At 36.4% G+C, this 20,413-nt stretch overlaps 1 protein-coding gene across 6 annotated transcripts in view; it reads left to right on the top strand.

Moving 5' to 3' along the window:
- Positions 1-20,413, top strand: part of LOC145694865 (uncharacterized) — a 294,105-nt gene that overhangs the window by 124,554 nt on the left and 149,138 nt on the right. For all 6 annotated transcript variants that reach the window (XR_014133059.1, XM_081771607.1, XM_081771586.1 and 3 more), the window contains 2 exons: positions 9,952-11,926; positions 19,979-20,135. Coding sequence is in view for 5 of the 6 variants with exons in the window: in XM_081771607.1 (XP_081627733.1) it covers positions 9,952-11,926; positions 19,979-20,135 (2,132 nt within the window). In the remaining variant the exon portion in view is untranslated. The remainder of the gene's footprint in view (positions 1-9,951; positions 11,927-19,978; positions 20,136-20,413) is intronic.

Here is a 20,413-nt window from a genome sequence, read left to right on the forward strand (position 1 = left end):
CTCGAATTCGAGTCGAGTCGAGACAGAGACTGTCGAGTCGAGACACGAGTCGAGACAGAAACATATTTTCGAGTCGAGACACGAGTCGAGACAGGCTTAAATCTCGACTCGACTCGACTCGAATGCATCCCTAATAAGTAGTTAATGAATAACTTACACAATTTTATAACGATTTCAAAGTACTATAAAGCGTTAGTTTCTAACATATCCATTGTTTGACAGGATGAAGTAAATTGACTTTCTTCCAACAGTTGGCTGTACAACATCACGGGAAAGTCAATTGTGTAGTGAGGGGGCAAGGGTACGCAGATACCTACGGGGCAAGAGTACGCGTGCGTACTCTTGCCCCTTCTGTTCTATGAAAAAGAATCTAATTTGATTTAGAACTAACAATCAAAAAAGAATGTAGATTCCGTTGTAATAGAGAGTGACGACAAACTTTACGAATACTGATTCCCATATGTAGCCTCTAACGTTAAGAATTCTGAAGAATCCTGATATTTTCTTATGTACGAGGGATAAATTTTTATTCTAAATACCATTCCTTACATAACAGTATCTAAGGTGGTGTTTGAGTTTTCGAAACAGATAAACGTGTGCGAAAGTGACATCTGCAGTTATTGAATAACGTTACGCTTGCTTATTTTATTCAGGTTTCAGAAATACTACGCTTTGTCCTCTTTTATCTTAAATGTCAGTAGTCTTCAGTAATAAATTTCAATGGGCCTTATGCAGAGTCGTTCTGACGCGTGATTAGTGCCATACTAAAAAGTTCGACTACCGTATGTTTCTTGTAGTGGTCAGTCCTTTAGTAATCATACGTTAAAACGACTCTGCATAAGGCGGTATCAGTCCAATGATTGGTATGGGATTCTATAAAGATATATATGAAGCTAACCTAACCTAACATTTAACAATATGTAGCTTCATCAAGGATAGATCGAGAAGTTTTCAAGTTACCCTTGTAGGTGACAAGCATTCTGTAACTGATGGAATAAGCTGGAAATATATTTTTATAAAGGGTCTAAATATTATCTGATTTTTTGTATCCTATGCATTCCCATTACTGATATAAGGAGAATTAAGGATTTTTCTTTTCTTTTTTTGAATGAGAATCTGCAACGTCTTTAGGTACAATAAAGCCAGTAGGCCTATTTACCGAAGAAATGGAGGACGAATTAGTGTAATATATCACATTACTGGATCAATTCTTCTATGAATTAGCTTTAAAAGATCTAAGAAGAATGGCATACAATTTTGCTAAACGTAACTAGGTGCCCCATATCCTTTAGCCATGTGAATCGAATGGCAGAAAGAGATTGGACAGAGTCTTTCCGTCGTAGATATTTCACAATTGCTTTGCAACAGCCTTCAAAGACTGGTCTGGGGAGAGCTCGTGGTTTTAGCAAACCACAAGTTGAATGTTTTTTTAATTGTCTAAAAGATCTTGTAAGACAAAACGGCTTTTCTCCAGGGGATATATACAACATGTACGAAACTGGAATAAATACGGTTCCTCATAAAGTTCCAAAAGTCGACGAAAAAATCAAGTGATTTTGGAGTTAACATAACAGCTGTTTCATTGTGAGTGCATCTGGTTCCTTTATTCCCCAGATATTTCCCACAAAACAAATGAAACAAGAATTATTCGATGGCTCGCCGCCAGGTTCTGTGGGAATATCTACTTCTGGTTTATCAACTCACAACTTTTCGTAGAATGGTAATATTATTTACACCAACATGTGCGATCAAATTCGGTTACGAAAAAGGTATTTTTACTTGTTGACAATCAGACCTCTCACATTTCAATCGAAGCGATTGATTTCTGCAGGCAAAATAGGATAGTGATGTTGAGTTTACCACCAAATCCCAGTCATAATTTGAAACTATTAGATCGCTCCTTTTTTTGACCCGATGAAATCCTGGTATTCAACTGTGTGTGATAAATGGATGAGGAATAATCCATCCCACATAATTCCAAGTTGCGAGTTTGTTTACTGAGGCTTACTACAAAAAAGACTCATAAAATGCTTCGTGTGGAGTGTTGTACTGTATAGGGCGGAAACGTGGACATTACGTAAAGGTGATGAAAATCGACTGGAAGCTTCGAAATGCGGGTGTGGAGAAGAATGGAAAGAATTAGTTGGGTCGAGCGGAAAACGAATGAGAGTGTGTTAGAAATGGTGGGTGAGAAAAGAACACTTTTAGATATTATTAGGAAGAGGAAGAGAAACTGGTTGGGACATTGCCTAAGAAGATATTGTATCATGAGGGACATCCTAGAGGGTATGGTGGCGGGAAAGAGAGGGAGGGGGCGAAGGAGACTACAATTAATGGATGATATAAAAACAGAAAGATCATACGCGAAGACGAAGAAGTTAGCGGAGGACCGTGGAGAATGGAAGCTTCTCAGCTGCGGCAAGTGACCTGCCAATAAAGGGAGAATACCTATGATGATGACTACAACGCTGCAACCATTGGTATCCAGCCTTCAAGAATCTAGAGTTGTCCTATTGAATCCAGATGTGTTCACTGAAGAAGATTTTCTTCCTTCTATTGTGGATGTGATAGACTTAAATGTAGAAGCCAGGTCTGAAGACGAAAGCATTCCTGAAGCAAAAAAATCAAGCATCAGACCTGAATAGAGCCCAAAATCGTTCATCGTATGATTCACTGGAAGTAAAAAGGGACCAATGCGGTGCATCCAGATCAAACACTCCTTTGCCAGTTGCTCGTCCTCCTCTATCTGTTACCAAACCTTTAAACAGTAACGCTAGATCCTCACTAGAAGCAAGCAAGAGTTCATGCTGACTGTCCACTTCAAACACTCTTCTGCCGGTTGCTCGTTGTCATTCATCTGTTACCAAACCTTCAACCAGTAACGCTAGATCCTCACTAGAAACAAGCAAGAGCTCATGCGGACTGTCCACTTCAAACATTCTTCTGCCGGTTGCTCGTTGTCATTCATCTGTTACCAAACCTTCAACCAGTAACACTGGATTCTCACTAGAAGCAAGCAGGAGCTCATGCGGATTATCCACATCAAACACTTCTCTGCTGACTGCTCGTTCATCGGTTACCAAACTTTCAACCAGTAAACTAGATCTTAACTGGAGGTAAGCAGGGGCCCATGTGGACCATTTACACCATGCACTCCTTCGGTGGTTGTCAGTCCTCCTCCAACTGCTACCAAGCACTCAACCAGTAGATCTTGATCTTCTCGAAGTCAATCAGAGATTCTGACATCCTCTCCTTTCAAGCAGAACTTACTTTCGAAATGGCGCCCTCCAAAGAGCAAAGGCAAACATCATCTTGCACCAGGAAAGCTACAACCGAAGTTGTAGCTACAACTCTTCAGGTCAGTGAGGAAATAGTGTACGAGTGTCCATTATGCAATATCATTTACAGTGATCCACCAATAGAAGACTGGATCAAGTGCGCAAGATGCCATGAATGGTGGCATGAACAATGCACATCATATAAAGGAGTAGCACCTTCATCTGTGATAATTGTTAATGCTCTTTTGGGTGCGTACTCTTGCCCCTTTGATTTCGTATTCTTGCCCCACATATAGGGGCAAGAGTACGAATTTGAATATTTTCATTTTATGAGTTCTACTTCCTCTAAGAATAGAGGTATATAAAAGTTAAGTTCACATTTCGTAAAGGAGAGTTCAAGTTTTGTGTTCCATGTAAAAGTTTTCCGTTGTAACTATTTTTTACCAAAATATATAAGTTTAATTAAAACTTGCGTACTCTTGCCCCCCTTTCCTATACATATACTACTGAAAGTCTTTTGCTGAAAGTGAAATATGGGTTACTATTAGAATTTTATCCCAGATATGATATACCCACTGATGATTGAAACTGGAACACACGCATGAAAGGCATCAGCGCTAGCAGAATAGCTCTGAAGAAGTACACCATACTATAATTCTAAGTCAAGAATAAGGCCAAAAATAAGAAGCAGAAACGACAGACTTTACAATAATAATACTTTTACAATTTTAATTTCACTTATTTATTTCGAGACTTTCGAGACGGACCGAGACGAGACCGAGACGGCGATTTTTGACTCGAGACGAGACCGAGACCGCTATTTTTAAACCGAGACGAGACCGAGAGTGTACAAAGTCTCGTCTCGATACCATCCCTAATACCAATCTATCCGCCGACTTTTATTTATTAATTTTTTCAGTATCAGTGCTCAGTCCAAAACAAAATCATGTCCTCTTTAATTAACAAAACACTGTATTGAAGTATCTATTCCGAACTCACAAGGAAAATAAAATTTATCAAACTGAAGGTGGGAACTATATGTTATATAGTAAGTAGTATGTTGTAATAGGTAGTGTGTCGTTTATAACAATTTTATTTCGTCACTTGCAAGCTATGCTCTTGGTTCATCCTATATTTTGTTTTAGAGGAAAGTATGTCCGGATTTTATACTTGTTTCTGCGGTAAATCGTATAATAGTAATAATAATAATAATAATAATAATAATAATAATAATAATAACGCGAGAACAGTTCTATGAAATATTGTAAAGAAGCAAATCATCTCTGTGATGAACATAATAAATCTCTTTCAAGTACTAGTACTAGTACTACTACAAGTTGTTTTGTTACTTGGTTTCAAGGTTGAAGTTTTATTACAAAGTATACTGTCGGTGATTATTATTCACTAAGATTGTTCGTGCAGCATAGGCAAAAACACACAGCAAAAATTACAAACAACGGAACTTTGATTTATTATTCTAATTTATATCAAACAAATGCAGATATGATTTTCTACTTAATATGATATACAGGGTAATGCAAAGCCGAGTGACTCATTTCAAATTTGAATATTGTCCAGTGTGATACCTTCCCGTGCCTGGTGAGGAATAGAACGATAGAGGAGAGGACGCTATATCATATAGTCAGTCACAGTGAAACATTGTAATACACAGTAACGTACAGTTCCAGAACACTATATTGGCTTGAGTGAAGAAATTTGAAGAAACTAGTAGTGTGTTCAAAGTGGTGCATGTAGCGCCATGAACAGTGCGAACTCCAGAGAACCTGAAAACACAGTTGTCGGGGCGCCAGCACACTCGTATTTTGGGAGTGAATAGAAAAGCTTTATTTCTAAAGCTGAGAGACCAAATTCCATCCTTACAAATTACAAGTTGCGCAAAAGTATGCAGACGTTTTGGCGTATCGCGGCAGTGAGTGGGGCTAGATTCGCCAGCTTTGTGTCAGAAGGTTGCCACATTCAGTACGCATCCAGCTTGTGGCACCTTGAGAAATGTGACGCTTTTACTGTGCTTTCTGTGGCGTATTACATTGTTCGCTGCAATAGAAAATCCCGCCTCTTATAAGGGTGCGTTCTGTGGTTAGGTTTTTGTTGGCAAAAAAAAAAAAAAGTAAATTGAAATCCATAGCCAACTGTGTGAAGTGTACGGACATGGAATAATGTGAAGGCCGAGTGAGGCAATGGTCCACACAAGACCAAGCGTGCCCGAAATCTTTTGGATGGTTTTGGATAGGAGGTGTTCGATCACCCACCATACAGCTGAGGGACTACCATTTCTTTCCAGCGATGAAAACATGGCCCACCACACAACGCTTTGATACTGACGCCGAACTGCATGACGGTGTAAGCCAGTGGTTAAAATCACAGGCGGCAAATTTCTACCGCGACAATATTGAAAATGTACCACGGTATGATAAGTGACTTAATTTTCATTTCGATTGTGAAAAAATAGCTTAAGAGTGTACCTTTCAAATGTGTATAATACAATTTGGTTTGTTCATTCTGTTACTTTCTTTATTTCAATACGTCTGGGACTTTCTGAACAGCCCTCATAATAGAGACAAGTAAGAACGAGTTGTTTTCTGCACCATTTGCCCAGGATTTGGGTAAACGCAAACTTTACTCACTACTCGTACCCCACACTTTGACGCCGGAACAAATGCAATTTCGGATTAACGCCTTTGGAGACCTCATTGACATGGCGGGTGGAGACCCAAATTTCCTGAAAACTATTGTCACGGGCGACGAGACCTGGTGCCTGAGGTACGACCTTGAAGACAAGCGTCAAAGTATGGAGTGGCGGCATCCAGAGTTGCCGAAAAGCAAGAAGGCACGAAATGAGAGATTCCAATCAGACCTTCGACTCTGAGGATCCCATACATAAAGAATTCCTCCCAGAGGGCACCACGTGAAATGCTGCTGCGTACGTGGAATACTGAAACGTCTGTTGTAACGGATCATGGAGATACGGCCTTAATACACCAAGCAAGACGACTGGGCCCTGCTCGACGACAATGCCCGGCCACATTCTGGCTTTCTGGTGCACCAGTTCCTGCCCAACAGGGGAGTTGGGTCACTCAGTCACTTACCCTGCTCCCTAGACGTATCTTTCCTATATTTTTTCTTGTTCTCCAAATTGAAATCTGACCTGAAAGGCCAGAAGCTTTCGGACATCCAACGTAATGTTACTACCTTGCCGAAGGCCATTCCTAGACTAGTACGACAGGAATTTCCATTATTTGTACAGCCATTCCTAGAAGTGCATTACCAGCAACGAAGATTACTTCGAAGGACAGTAATTGCTGTTTCGGATAAGAAAACAATCTATTCAAAATACAGACATATTCATCGAACTTTCTGGACAAAGGTAGTAGTAAATCGATAATGCACAACATTTATTAAATTTGGATTGCAGCCATTGTAACGCATTTCTATGAAGTCCCAACCTAATTACAGAATTAATTAGATGGTCAACATATCTTTCGTAAAAATATTCGCGTAAATCTTGTAAATAGGACCAAACGAAAAATGTCCGGTCTGACTAATGAACCAGGCACTAGATAACGAATAGTAAAACCGAATTGTCCGGTTGAAAACCAGATGATTGGTAACACTGTTTATAACACAGATAAAGAGTTGTGAAGACAAATATGGTGTGGTAAAGAACTTGTTGCAGAAAACAGAAAATATAGAAGAGCATATGATGGAGAAAATGCCAACATCCTATCCTTGGGAGAGGATATTGTGTGCATTTCGTATCACTGGGCATATGAGAGAAATAAAATCAACAACAATTAATCAACTGACATACACACGTGTTGTTGGCTGAGCCTCCAATAAGACTTTCAGAAAATTCCCTGAAATGGTGAGCTGTAAACTGTAACATCTTCCACGTCTTGAAATTAGGAGATTTTAAGTGGAATGGCCCATACAGAATCAGACACATAAGAATCCTTGAAATTGCGAGTAATTATTTAAAATTTCCAGAATGACTTTTAAAAAAGCAAACATGTACTGGAGACGTGGCAATGCTGTTGGCCATATGTGCTGTTCTGAAATATCTTCGTTGATCTCTTTGTACCAGTAGTGTTCTGCGTAATCTTTCGCCCAGTTACATTGAAGAGTAACTATGATTTTACATACGACTTGTAAATAAAAATAACATTTTTTCGAAAGCCGGACTTTCTGCGACATCTGGATTTTATCTGAAATATAGATTTCCTTTCTCCGATATGTGGATTTCTCCGGCTTATATATATTGTGTGTGTGTAATTTATTTAGTAAAGAAATAATTACACAAATGATTAAGCCATTTTATATAGAAAAGAGTTGTGTCTTGCGGGATTCAAAGCAAGCCCAATTTTTTTCTGTTGCGAAACGAGAAGCTACCCTTATTGATTATTTGGCTCGTCATAAGAGTTACAAGGACATATATGTACAACGGTAAAAGTTATTTTGCTTCTGAGAGTGAAGAATATTGACTGTAAGACTCAGCTCTTCCTAGAAATTATTAACTGATGTGAGATCTAAAACTTGATGAGGAGAGGGGAAGACTACAACATACCCACTGTGCTTTTTCAATATATATATATTCAAAATTTTTGGGTAGGCCCGTGCCTACCCGCTAAAGCCACCACTGATTTCTTCTTTTCGAAATATTCCTTAGAATAATCCTTTTTTCTTCCCCCCTCTTACTATTTCCAATACCCTTTTGTTCAATACGTTACCTGTCCATCTAATTTTCAAGATCCTTCAACAGCATCAAATTTCGAAGGCTTCTGGTCTCCGCTTTTCTGTTTCTCCTAGAGCTTATGCCTTTCATTCATACAACACCGGATTCCATGCCATGTGTGTATGATAAAGTGTCTATTAATTTTTGGAATCATGTATTGTTGCACATTCCATTTGGAGGATGCCTTCGTTCCATGAATTTTGATTCTATTATTCGATGGTTCTATTGAGTGAAATTTTTCTATATATATATATATATATATATATATATATATATATATATATATGTATATATTGAGATGTAGGATTTTTTTATCTCTAGTTTATGAATAATAAATAGGAGTCATTAGTGCCGCAGGGCAGTCTTTGTTTGTAGGTTGCTATTGAATATTGGTTTAACGTTTCGGTCTGTTCCGGACCCAGAAAATAAGGAACTAGCTGTCTCATAATTTTTATAATAGTATTTTCTATTGATATGCATATTTCTAATTCGACGTTCGGTAAGAGTTCCTAAAATTAAATATGGATTTGCCGTTGTGAGGGCTAGAGCCAAATTATAAAAAGAAATCGGCCTTAGAAACCATGAGATGTGTTTAAATCTAGAAATATCATAAAAGTTGTTACTTTTTTGATTGAATGTTAATACGTTGTGATAGATTTTTAATGTTATCAATTTGATGTAATCGATTAAGAGGAAAAGAAAAGACATTTAAGTCCTTCTTTAGACTTCCTTCCTAAAGAGGTTTGTAAACCAGTTTCTTTGATCACGACTCAAATCTGTGACGGTAATTCTTTAAGTTAGTTTTTCACGTAAGACGATAAAGCCATTTTTCACGTAGAACGATAAAACAGTCACATACTTCGCATCATCAATGTGTTAATAATCTTTCGCAGATGTAACAAGAAAGTAAGTATTGTGAGGGAAACAAAAGCATCTATAGTTAAGTAAATCTGTTGAGTAATGTTAATTGCCATTTGGTTAATGTCTTGTGAACTTTATAAAAATGTGTAATTATAGCCTAATAAGAACAGACGATGATCTGTTCATGCAGTTGGCTACAATAAAAAAAAATAATAAATAAATAAATAAATAAATAAAACTTTATTATAATATTTTGTAATTTTGTGTAAATAGGACTCCTATCCAATACCTCAACCGCGGCATATAAGTTGAAATAAAAGCGAATCTCATTTTAGCAAAATATGATTAAAGTGATTCAAAGTGTTCAAAGCGGTCAACATACAGAGAGATGAGTAATTGATATCTAGTGGAAAGTGTCTGGTTTCTTAAAAATGAGGTAAAGTTTGGCAGATGGCAAAGTTAATATATTTTGAGTAATCAGCTACCTACTGTACGATAGATAAAAAAGAGGAAGAAAATAAAATAATATGGAAAGTCTCATTTCTATTACAGATTTGCTGAAAGTTTAATATACTGTTTCTTTGTATCATATAGTGATACATTGAGTTTGTAGCTATTTTATAGCTATTACCATGTTTTCATATAAGAAGAAAAAAAACTGAAATTCATCGAGTTCTTTTTTTTTTTTTTTTTTTTTTGTTTTTAATTATTTCGTTCGATGCAATAATGAAAAGGCAATTATATATGGTTATTAGGTAGGTTAATGACGAAACCTTCAATTTTCATGTTGTTTCTCTTTCTCTGTGAGTTGTTAAAGCTAAATCTTAGTGATTGCACCAGTTTTACTTATTTATTTGCGTAAAGTTTGCCTATTATTTTTCGACACATTTATGTTACTTAATTTTGATTTAAAAGTATCTAGATGCAGTGAAACTCGTTCATTTGATCTCGTATTGACAGCAATATGTTTGGTACTAATGCAAGCAAAATTTCTTAGTAATATTCCAAGTCACACTATGGTGATACCTTGCACTTATTTATTGTCTCGTCTTATCTTTGCAGAGCGAGAAAGGCTCCAAGAGGTCTACACCTTACACACGGGGTCAAGCCACGTCTTTTGGCTTCAAACGACATCCAACAGCAGTCATGAAGTCGCCATCAACAGCACAAACAGATAACGCTAAGGCAAAAACAGTAGTGGAAAGCAGAACACCACCAAGATCTACCTCACAGGCCTCTCTCAGCTCTGAAAGTCCAATCTCCTCCGGAAGATCAACCCCCAAATCAAAATCAAGAGAAAATCTTAATCGTCCCACAACACGTATCAATAGGTTTGGCTTCAGAACTGTTATTTCGCCCTCGGATAAAGACGTAGTAGCGGATGCTAACTGTAATATGATATCTAGTCAAGATGTACAGAATTTGTTAAATAAGTCGACTGAATCTCCAAAAATATCTACAAAATCGCGTCCGAAGATTAGTGGAAAGTCGCCCACTTTATCCAACAAAAGTTCAATAGCTTCCGCGAGTACTGGTAGTGTTAACGCTAAGTCCAAAGTACCAGAACCAGTTCAAAGTAGTAGAACGACACGTTATACTTTACAAAGCAGGCAGTTACCTCAGCCACAAGTTGCATTTATAGCCAAACCGATAGTATCACCATCAAAATCATTACTGTCTCCATCGACAAATAGGTTAGTGAATGCAGAAAGTAATCAAGTGTCAAAAATTGCCAAAACAGCTGCAAATCGAAAGATGGCTCAGGAAGAGCCGCGTGATGGTTCCTTAGATTCGCTAAATGATGCTGAAGATTCGGGTGTAGGGACATTTGAAAGTGAACGTGTAGGTGGTGAGGGAGAAACTGATACACTTCAAGGTGTGGAACAGATTGATTCATCCGAATTGTGGTTAAGAGATTCCGGTAGAGCACTTAGTCCCTCCAAGCGAAGACCAAGAACATTAGAAATGGTTGTTCATAATAATGCGGGTGTATTTGAGCTTAGGGAAAAGCAAGAAGACAGTTCAGTAAATGCTAGCAAAAGAGATGAAACCTTTAAAAGCGGGGTTCCACGCCCAGTTCACAACGGAGTTGTTCGTCAAAAAGCGATGATGTATCAAAAAAAATCCAGTCCGAATGCTGAAGCGCCAAAGAAGCCAATTGGAATTGCTAAGAAAATAACTCGTGAACCCCCAGCTAACAAATCAGATGAAATTAATAAAATAACATTGGATACCAAGAGGTTGTTGTTAGGTGCACCAGTTGCTCGGTCACCAAGTCTGTTAAAACGTGAAGATCAAGATGAAGGAATTGGTGAAGAAGAGAAAGCATGGCGAGAGCGATCCGCCACAGAAAAAGGCAAACCACCAAGTGAAGATGAAGAGGATGAGGATGAATCTCTGACAGTAATGCCAGAGCAACAAGAATCCTGTGACGGAACGCCAAGCGATGAACAGGACGACTGGGGACCAGGGGAAGCAATGGCTGATGATTTTAGTGAAGATAGTCGGGTTTTTTCAGTTGGTGCTAGTACATCTGAAACTGTAACTTTCCGTGATGGTGCTGGTGAAGAAGAAGCTCTTGAATTTGCATCAGAAGCTGCCCCATGCGAGGCAAAGAAACCACATTCCACTCCACATCCCATTCATCTTACCATTGAAACTCCAGTAGCCAGTACTGAATCCGTTCTTCCTGTTTCATCCCCATTTGATAAATCTGTGGACAGTCTTTTTAGTAGTACGGATGCTATGTCTTCATCATCATCAGATGGTGTAGGCCAAAATCCCCCACGACCTGCAACATTAGAAGTTCTTTCACCACCTGTTGGGAGTAGTGAAAACGCTTGGGAACGATCTGGTACGCTGAGTCCTTCGCCAACTTCAAACTCATTATCTGAAGCAGATCAGAGAGATTTTCTCATAGATGACGAGATAGCTGATCAGCCAGGCTTGATGTTTGACCAGCATGATATTACAAATAATCCAAATGCTGAAAGCTACCTGCAGACTGATAATACCTTGGTAGAACTTTCAAAATCTGGTAAGTGTAAATCATGTTTTATCGTAAGTTTAATATAGTAATAAGAATTAGTTATACCAGCATTAAGAATCAAGATTTCATAAAACAGTTCCTTAAAATAACAATAGAAGGTATGTAGTTATTTTATTTTCTGATTTTCTGTTTTAAAGTAAATATGACAATATAACTACTCTATGGAAGACACTCATCGTTTGTACGTGGAGAAACTAGATTTTGTTTTCTGTAAGGGCATATAGAGGTGAATAATTACAACTCATTCTGTGTTCAATAAGTATGTAATGGCAACTGTACAGTGTGTGGACAAGCAATACTTAGAATGTAGACTTATAATAGCTCGTCTTTCAGCGATCATATTGCCTTTTGAAATTTTCAGAAAATTAATTTCGTAACATTCATTTTGTGAGAAAATTATATTAATATAATCAAATAGCACGGTGTCATGCATCGCAAAGAAAGTCGTAGTTGTTTTATCCAAAATTACTAATATTATCACTTCAAAGGAGCCAAGAAAGAAATATCTTTTCTTTACTTCAAATAGTGATGACGATTCTGTATAGTCTTTGGAAATATCTTCCCTAGTTGTTACAGATACTGATACTGTTAGTCTTTTGAATAAAATACCTATAGATATTACTTTTTCTGCGATATATCGTATCGTTCCATCTTAACTTTTAAAAGTATTCAAGATACTTTGATACAGACATGATTTTCTCTCAACCTGAAGAAGGCATTTCGGTAGGAGGTAAAATGATTAGGTGTATACGGTTTGCAGATGATATGGCGCTTGTTGCGGAATCTAAAGAGAAAAATCAATAAAATGTTAGAAAAAACGAGGAAAGACTACGAAGAATGTGGGATTAAAATAAATGTTAGAAAGACAAAAGCCATAGTGATTGGAACGAAAGAGTCGGTTTCAAGAAATGGCGAAAGAAACCTTTAGGTGAAAGAAAATACTATTTTGTGGGACCTTGAAAAAAAGAGTTGAAAGAGAAACTCATAAAATGCTTTGTGTGGAGTATTGTACTGTATGGGACGGAAACCTGGACGTTACGCAAAAGTAATGAAAAATGACTGGAAGCTTTCGAAATATGGGTGTGGAGAAGAACGGTGAGAATTAGCTGGGTCGAGCGGGAAACGAATGAGAGGGTGTTAGAAATGGTGAGGGGAAAAGAACAATTTTAGATATTATTAAGAAGAGAAAGAGAAACTGATGGGACATTGACTAAGAAGGACTTGTATCATGAGGGACGTGTTAGAGGGTATGTAGTAGGAAAGAGAGGGAGAGGCGAAGACGACTACAATTAATGGAGGACATCAAAACAGAAAAAGTCATACGTGAAGACGAAGATATTAGCGGAAGACCATGGAGCATGAAAACTTCTTAGTTGCGGCAAGTGATTTTCCAGTAATGATAGAATACCTATGATGATGGTGGTGGTGATCAGACGGCAATATCTTCGAGATGTTAAAAATGTCGGCCCATTTTGTGTAGTTAATATTTTCTATTTGGTAGTTTAGAGTATCCTGAGAAGTACTTTTGTCTTCCGAATTTTCTGTTAATCTTTTTAGTATCCTTTGTCTAAAATATCAGGCAAAAGTTAAAGAAAGTAAAGAAAGTGGAGATTAGAAAGGTATTGTTACTTGGCGAGCGATTAACATTTCAAAACATATGAAATGAATACTTCAAAATGGCAGCGACGTACAAATATGTAGATTTTCTAATTCCGAAAATATTATTCAATGTTTGTGTATCCCGTAGAGCGTATTAATTGCTACTTTGAATTGTACATTATGGAGATATTGTTTTATTGAACTTCAAAATACCTATTGTGTTGGATTTTATTGCTATGACACAGTACTTTGCAGATAGCGTCAGAATGATCTAATAAAACACTGTAAAGATAGTTTAACTAATAAAACACTATAAAGATAGATTAAATATTAGTAGAATTAAAACAGGGGAAAAAATAACGGAGAAGCGAAGAAAGAAGTGTATATAAATATAAAGACAGTGTTTTAACATTCCGTGTTTAATTTTAGCAAATGGCTTAATGGAAGAACGAAGTTCATCCAAAAGAAAGATCTGTTTGCTATAGAGTAAAACACTAATGGAAATTGGTAGACGAAGAAGAAGGACGGAAATCGATATTCGGTAGAAAATAAAGGTCAAAAGGTCCCATCAAGCGGAGTCGTAAAAGCCTTTAGATAATACATGAAGAGAATGTGGAGAGAAAAGTAATTAGAGCAGAAAGCAGATAGATAGCGAAGGTGGGAAAATAATAGAGAAAGAAAGAAAGAATACAAAAGAAAGAGATATTATGTTGAGGAATGATTAATTAACTAATTTGACCCTTCAATTCATGTTGGAAGAGGGCAGGAATATAAATAGGAGATCATTACCATACTTAAGTGTATAAATATCTAGAAAATAGCACTCTGTACAGAAATACACCCTCCATTCCAAAAGAAACCGAACTTTTGAAAACAAATAGTACCACTAGTGCCATCTGTTGTAATATTTTACCGGTAGATGGCGTAGTCCCTCATTGACAACTGGTATAAATGTCATGACATTTGGATGCACGGCAATAAAGTTATTGCGTTTCAACTGTCAGTGTGTTGTGTACATCGGTCGGAAAATGAGTTTCAAACAACGAGCTGCAATTGAGTTTTGTGTTAAACTGGGTAAAACTTTTAGTGAAACGCACCAAATGCTACAAAATGCATATGGTGATGAGTGTCTATCCCGTACGCAAGTTTACGAGTGGTTAAGGCGATTCAAATCGGGTAGAGAGACGCTGGATGATGACGAAAGATCAGGCCGTCCCAGAACCGGATTATCGGTAGAAAACATCGAAAAAGTGCGTGAATTCATCAAACATAACAAAAAATCGTCGGTGAAAGTTATTGAAATGGAATTAGGCATTCCTCAAACAACCGCATACCGCATTTTGACCGAAGTTTTGGGCCTTAAGAAGGTTAATTCGCGGTTTGTACAATCCGCGGCAAAAAACCTGCAACATGAGCATATAAGTTTATTGTGAAATGACGAAGTCTTTTGCTCCAAAATAAGTGTGCACGGGAGGAGGCCGAATTTTATCCTGGCGTGATTCATTCCACTTAGACGTTATGTTCATTCCTTGTGCTGTTAGGCGTAGTTTCACAATAAACTTACATCCTCATGTTGCAGGTTTTTTGCCGCGGATTGTACCACACAAACTCACCGAAGACCAAAAAGTTGATCGAATTGCGCATTGCAAAGACATCGTTAAAAGTGCTCGGCAGGATCGAAACTTCTTGAAATCGATTGTAACTGGTGACGAGACGTGGTGTTTTGAATATGAGCCCGAAACAAAGCGGCAAAGTGCTGAATGGAGAGCGCCGGATGAAGGAACACCCAAAAAAAGTCGCTTGGTGAAGTCAAAAGTTAAGGTGATGCTGATTTGTTTTTACGATTCAAAAGGAATTATCCACAAAGAATTTGTTCAGCCCGGCCAGACAGTCACTGGAGAGTTTTACTTGGGCGTCATGAAGCGCTTGCTGGCAAGAATTCGTCGTATTCGGCCCGAATATCGCGAAATCGGCAGTTGGACTCTTTTGGACGATAATGCACCATCACATCGTTCGCGACTTGTAACTGAATTTTTGGTCAAAAATCACATTATTCGGTTGCATCATCCGCCCTATTCACCAGATCTCGCTCCGTGCGATTTCTATCTGTTCCCGAAACTGCATTTGGCGATGAAAGGAAAGTGGCACGCATCGATTGATGCCATTGAGAAGGCGACGACCGCCGTCCTAAAGACCATTCCAATAAAAGACATGGAGAAGTCGTTTGACAACTTGTTGGAGCGTGCAAATATGTGTATCGATGCAGAAGGGGAATACATTGATTAATAAAAATGATTTGTTCCAAAATATACATTGCTTTTTTGTTTTTTTAAAACGTTCGGTTTCTTTTGGAATGGAGGGTGTAGATGGTAGAAATCCACTACACTATCTTTCTCACTTCATAATAAATAGAATTCATCTTCAGCAGCGAACTATGCTTTTTTAAATTTCTCTGGGACGAAGGAATCAAGTAGGGCCATTAATGATACATTAATTTCTGAAATGTGAACAAAATCATTAGAACTGCTTCAATCAAATCTCATTGTCAGTATACTAACTTAACATAAGCAAGTGTGTAGGAAATACTTTAATACTTGCGCACCGCATCTAATATACACGTACAAAAGCACAGTCGTCCGAAACTTGGAAGGAATCAGAAAAGGATATATATATATTTATCAAAATTCAGAATTTTTTTTCCTTTTTTTTCTTCTTTCTTTCTTTCTTTACCATTACCAGAATTTCGTTACTCAAGCGAATACTCGAAAATAAACGCGATAATTACTTATTTTACATTTCTTTCTGGCGGAAACTGCAATAAATAATTAATACTAATTTCTTTATGCTCCATAATATTGTTGGTAATAAGATGCTTCGGCGCTTATAAAATAATTTGTTCAGTTACATGCGTCCTGTAGCCATATCTCTTCAAAATATTTTTATGTAACACTTTTCAAACACCGCTTGACAGTGAATTCCAAAATTTACCCAAAGGACAGAGACTTGTTGTTAGTCCTATAAGGAGTTTGTATGTTAAACTAGTAGTGACACTTTGTGCTGAATTTGCGTAGGAATCAATCATGATTACCTTCTGAGTTTGCGATCGAATGCAGTTGTGAGAAATGTAATTCTGATTTTATTAGCTCATAGAACCATGTTCAAATTTATCACATCTGTACATCCATTCTTTTTGTTTGGGAAAGTGATGTGTGAGAAAGCAGACTTGGTCCTAGTACATACTTGGCTGATGGAAATAAGAATTAAGGGTCAGAATGGCTAAGTTCAGAACCGAATTTCAAGCCTTCCTTGAGTTTCTTACGAAAAATGCCTTATTAACGCAAATTAACAGGACTGTAGATAATAGTTGAAAGTTCTAATAGCAAATTTATATTGTTTTGAAATTAGAGTTGTTAATTTGCCAGGAAAGTAGAATGTAACTGAATAAATAAACCTTGATATACAGTCACATTTAAAAGTGGATTCCATCTGCTACCTCGTTTGAAGGGCTGATTTAAATGCAGTTTTCACGTAGTGGAGATTAAGGATCTTAGTTTGATACAGGAAAATGCCATATTGTAATTGGGATTTAATCTAAAAACGATCTTCCCCCATCAGGATTAAAAATCTTATGACTCGCCATTCAAATATATTGGTTCTATACAACATTTCAGAACGCATCAGCCTCAGTCTTCAGTTCTAAAGTTGAAAAACTGATAAAAATATAGAATTAATTAATTGAATAATTAAACAAATAAAGTACTTATTTTAGCCCGCTATTCAGAAAGAAAAATCATATCCATGGCTAAATCTATACTGTGTCTTCTGTACCTGTAAAACAGAACTATTGTGTAGAACATCTCAGTAAGATTGCTTATAAACTATGGCATGAGCAGTGGCGTGTGGAATATTTCCATCTTTTTTCAAGTAAAAGAGAAAGTTTACGAAGAAGGTAAGATATAAAAGAGTCGTTCGTAGTAAATTTACTTGACTTATTGGTTTCAAATAAATTCCAAATTTGTTCGAAAAGAAAACTAAATTTTGCCACACAACAATACATTCTAGCAATGGAAAGTGTCAAAACTTCGTTCAAAGACGAAGGTAAATAATTTTTTATTCAAGAACAAAGGATAATAGGCATGGAAAATATAAAAATAATATTAGTATACCCATTAAAGATTTTAGAAATCGATTAAATAAAGTCAGATATATCAATCAAATCTGGCAAGGACAATAACTTCGCATTAATATCAAAGAACTCTTAGGAAACCCCAATGCAATATAGAACTGGTAAAAACGAAAGTCGGGAGATATTTTTAAAAATCCTTAAGTAAATTTATTATTAAAATCGTTAATGAAAAGATGATGATTCACGAATACTGAGGAATAAGGAAAAGAAACATTTTAAAATGTTTTACAAATTTTACAAGGTTTACCAAAAATACATGTAAATGCCAAATAGATATCTGGTCAATACCACCTGGCATATTACTAAGTCAGTTATTCGTTAGATATTTTTATATAGTTTGGGAACAATGGTAAGCATCTGGTAGAAAACAGTCACTGTGTGATACAGGTGCTTTCTGCTCTGCATAATAAAAAGTGTTGTAAAGTATCACCACTGGATATCATAGATATGTATTCCGCAATTACGTCGGATATAGGAAAACAATGCGTTGAAAGTAGTTAATAGATTAATCAAATATGCCGGAATGTAAAATATGCTAAATTATTGAGTTCCGACGCACCCAGAAGTAAGCGTTCTACCACTGAGTCACTGTGTCAACAAATTTAAGAAAAATTGACTGAGGCGTTACAGGTGTAAATCAATGAGCGTTATCGAATTCAGGAGGCCCGCAGTAATATTAGGCAGAAATATGGAAAAGCATTTAATTTAGTACAGAAGATTATTTTCATAACCTTTCAGAAGGTGGTGAAATGTGTCAAGTCTTTTTTGTGTGCAATAAGTTTTGCAACTGTAACACTGAAAGAAAAATCAGCACAGGAATAAAAGAGTACATTAAAGGTGGTACAAATTAAACATAACTTTCTTACAAGGCTGTCTATATTCTTTATTATAAATTAACGAGAAATGTTACAGTTTCGGAAGTATATCACTGTTTTTGTTTATGGTAAAGTTATGTTTAATTTGTGTTTAAGATGGACACAAGGCCTTTTTATAAAAATATCTATAAAGGTGGTAATGAATAACAAATTTCCGATCTCAGCACTATCCTAATATTTAAAAATATAATTACCAACAAGACAAAAATAATTCAAGTTTTACAGAAATAGCACAGCAACATTGAAATAGAAGCAGTTCTGTTGTTTTTCTATAAAACAAAATCTCCAAAATTAAATTTGGACATGGGTGATTGGGCGAGGGTTGAAGCATACGGAAAATCCGGTGTACATATTACATCCAAGCTGTACATTGCATCCATCCAAGAACCCCTAATACATATTGAATTAGCGGTATAAGATAAGTATTTTTTTTTTTTTATTTATGTTTTCTCCAACATTTGAGGATGGATCCAGATGTGTTCTGAAACGTCATGTAATTGAATCTAAATATTTGAATGATTAATGTCGTTTAATTCAACTTCAGAACCGCGTTGCCTTAATTAAAAAATCTGGCCAAAGCAAATCATTTTTAATAAATAATACAGTTTCGATAATGTTTGATAAAGGCAAGGATACATTGCCCAAACTGTAACACTATTATTTATTAAAAGTGATTTACTTTGGTTAGATTTTATTTTTAATTTAGTGGTGAAGCTGAGATTTCTTGTTTTGTACTATTGTCCGTCAGTTCATTCAAAAGGTATTCACGAATAAAAAGAATCATTAAAGGAAATATATATTCGAATGTGACTGATGATATAGTAGAAGCTGGTATTTGTAATACTTATCAGGGCAGAGTTAACATACTCTAGTACTTAAGTTGATGAGCTTAAAAAATGAAATGCGAAATAGTATTCGAGTATAAATGGAAAATCGACCACAGATGTGGGAATATTTTCTCTATCGAGCCAATTTCTTCATTATTAATGTAAAGTTGAGTTGACGAAAGTAGAGTGTATTTACTTACACTTTTTAAAAGATATTTTCATAGTGTGGTAGAGTGTATTCATTTTAATGTTATGTCAGTGTATATGTTTAATTGTTATATATTGTTATTTTTGTGTTTTTGCCTCTCCTTAATTAAATCTAGTTTGACATTTAACATACATTTCTACATGTTAAATAATTTCATTATATACATCCTCTTTTGTTTCCCTGCTTGTATGACTTGGTCTTTCTAAAGTCTTAAAAATAATATGAAACTAAGAATGAAGAATTAGATACATCAATAGGAATAATGTATTGTAGATTGTTTTTTTAAATCTTATGTTACTACGAATATAATATTCTGACGATTTTGTAAAAATTAATATTTTGCAGCAAAATGTTCTGGAGCAGAAGACAGTCCTGCGCACGGTTCTAAAAGTCGTACTACGTCACTTGATACGCTGTCGCCATGTGAAAGTATAGCTTCAGATGACTTAATGTTAGATTATGAGCAAAGTGATGGGAGCACATTTAACGAATCTATAGACAGGTGAGTGTCCTTTTCGTCTAAGTATAAAAAAGTCACAGTGTCATCATTAGACTTATCACCATATTTCGGGTCTGGAGTTCGAATACCCTGTTCAGGCCTAAGAATTAGAAGTAATGGCTACGCTAGATACTCCTATGGTCCGCAAGTATGATTTCAGAAAATAAATAAATTGCGAGAAAATACGTCAGGACATAATAACGCCTTCCTCAAATCAGGCTGTGGTGGTTATTTTATATGTGATTCAGTTATGCAATTCTTACATGTACTATCCTATTAAA

Source organism: Thermobia domestica, chromosome 1 (genome assembly GCF_964235325.1).
Source record: "Thermobia domestica chromosome 1, izTheDome1.hap1.1, whole genome shotgun sequence".
In the NCBI taxonomy this organism is placed as follows: domain Eukaryota; kingdom Metazoa; phylum Arthropoda; class Insecta; order Zygentoma; family Lepismatidae; genus Thermobia; species Thermobia domestica.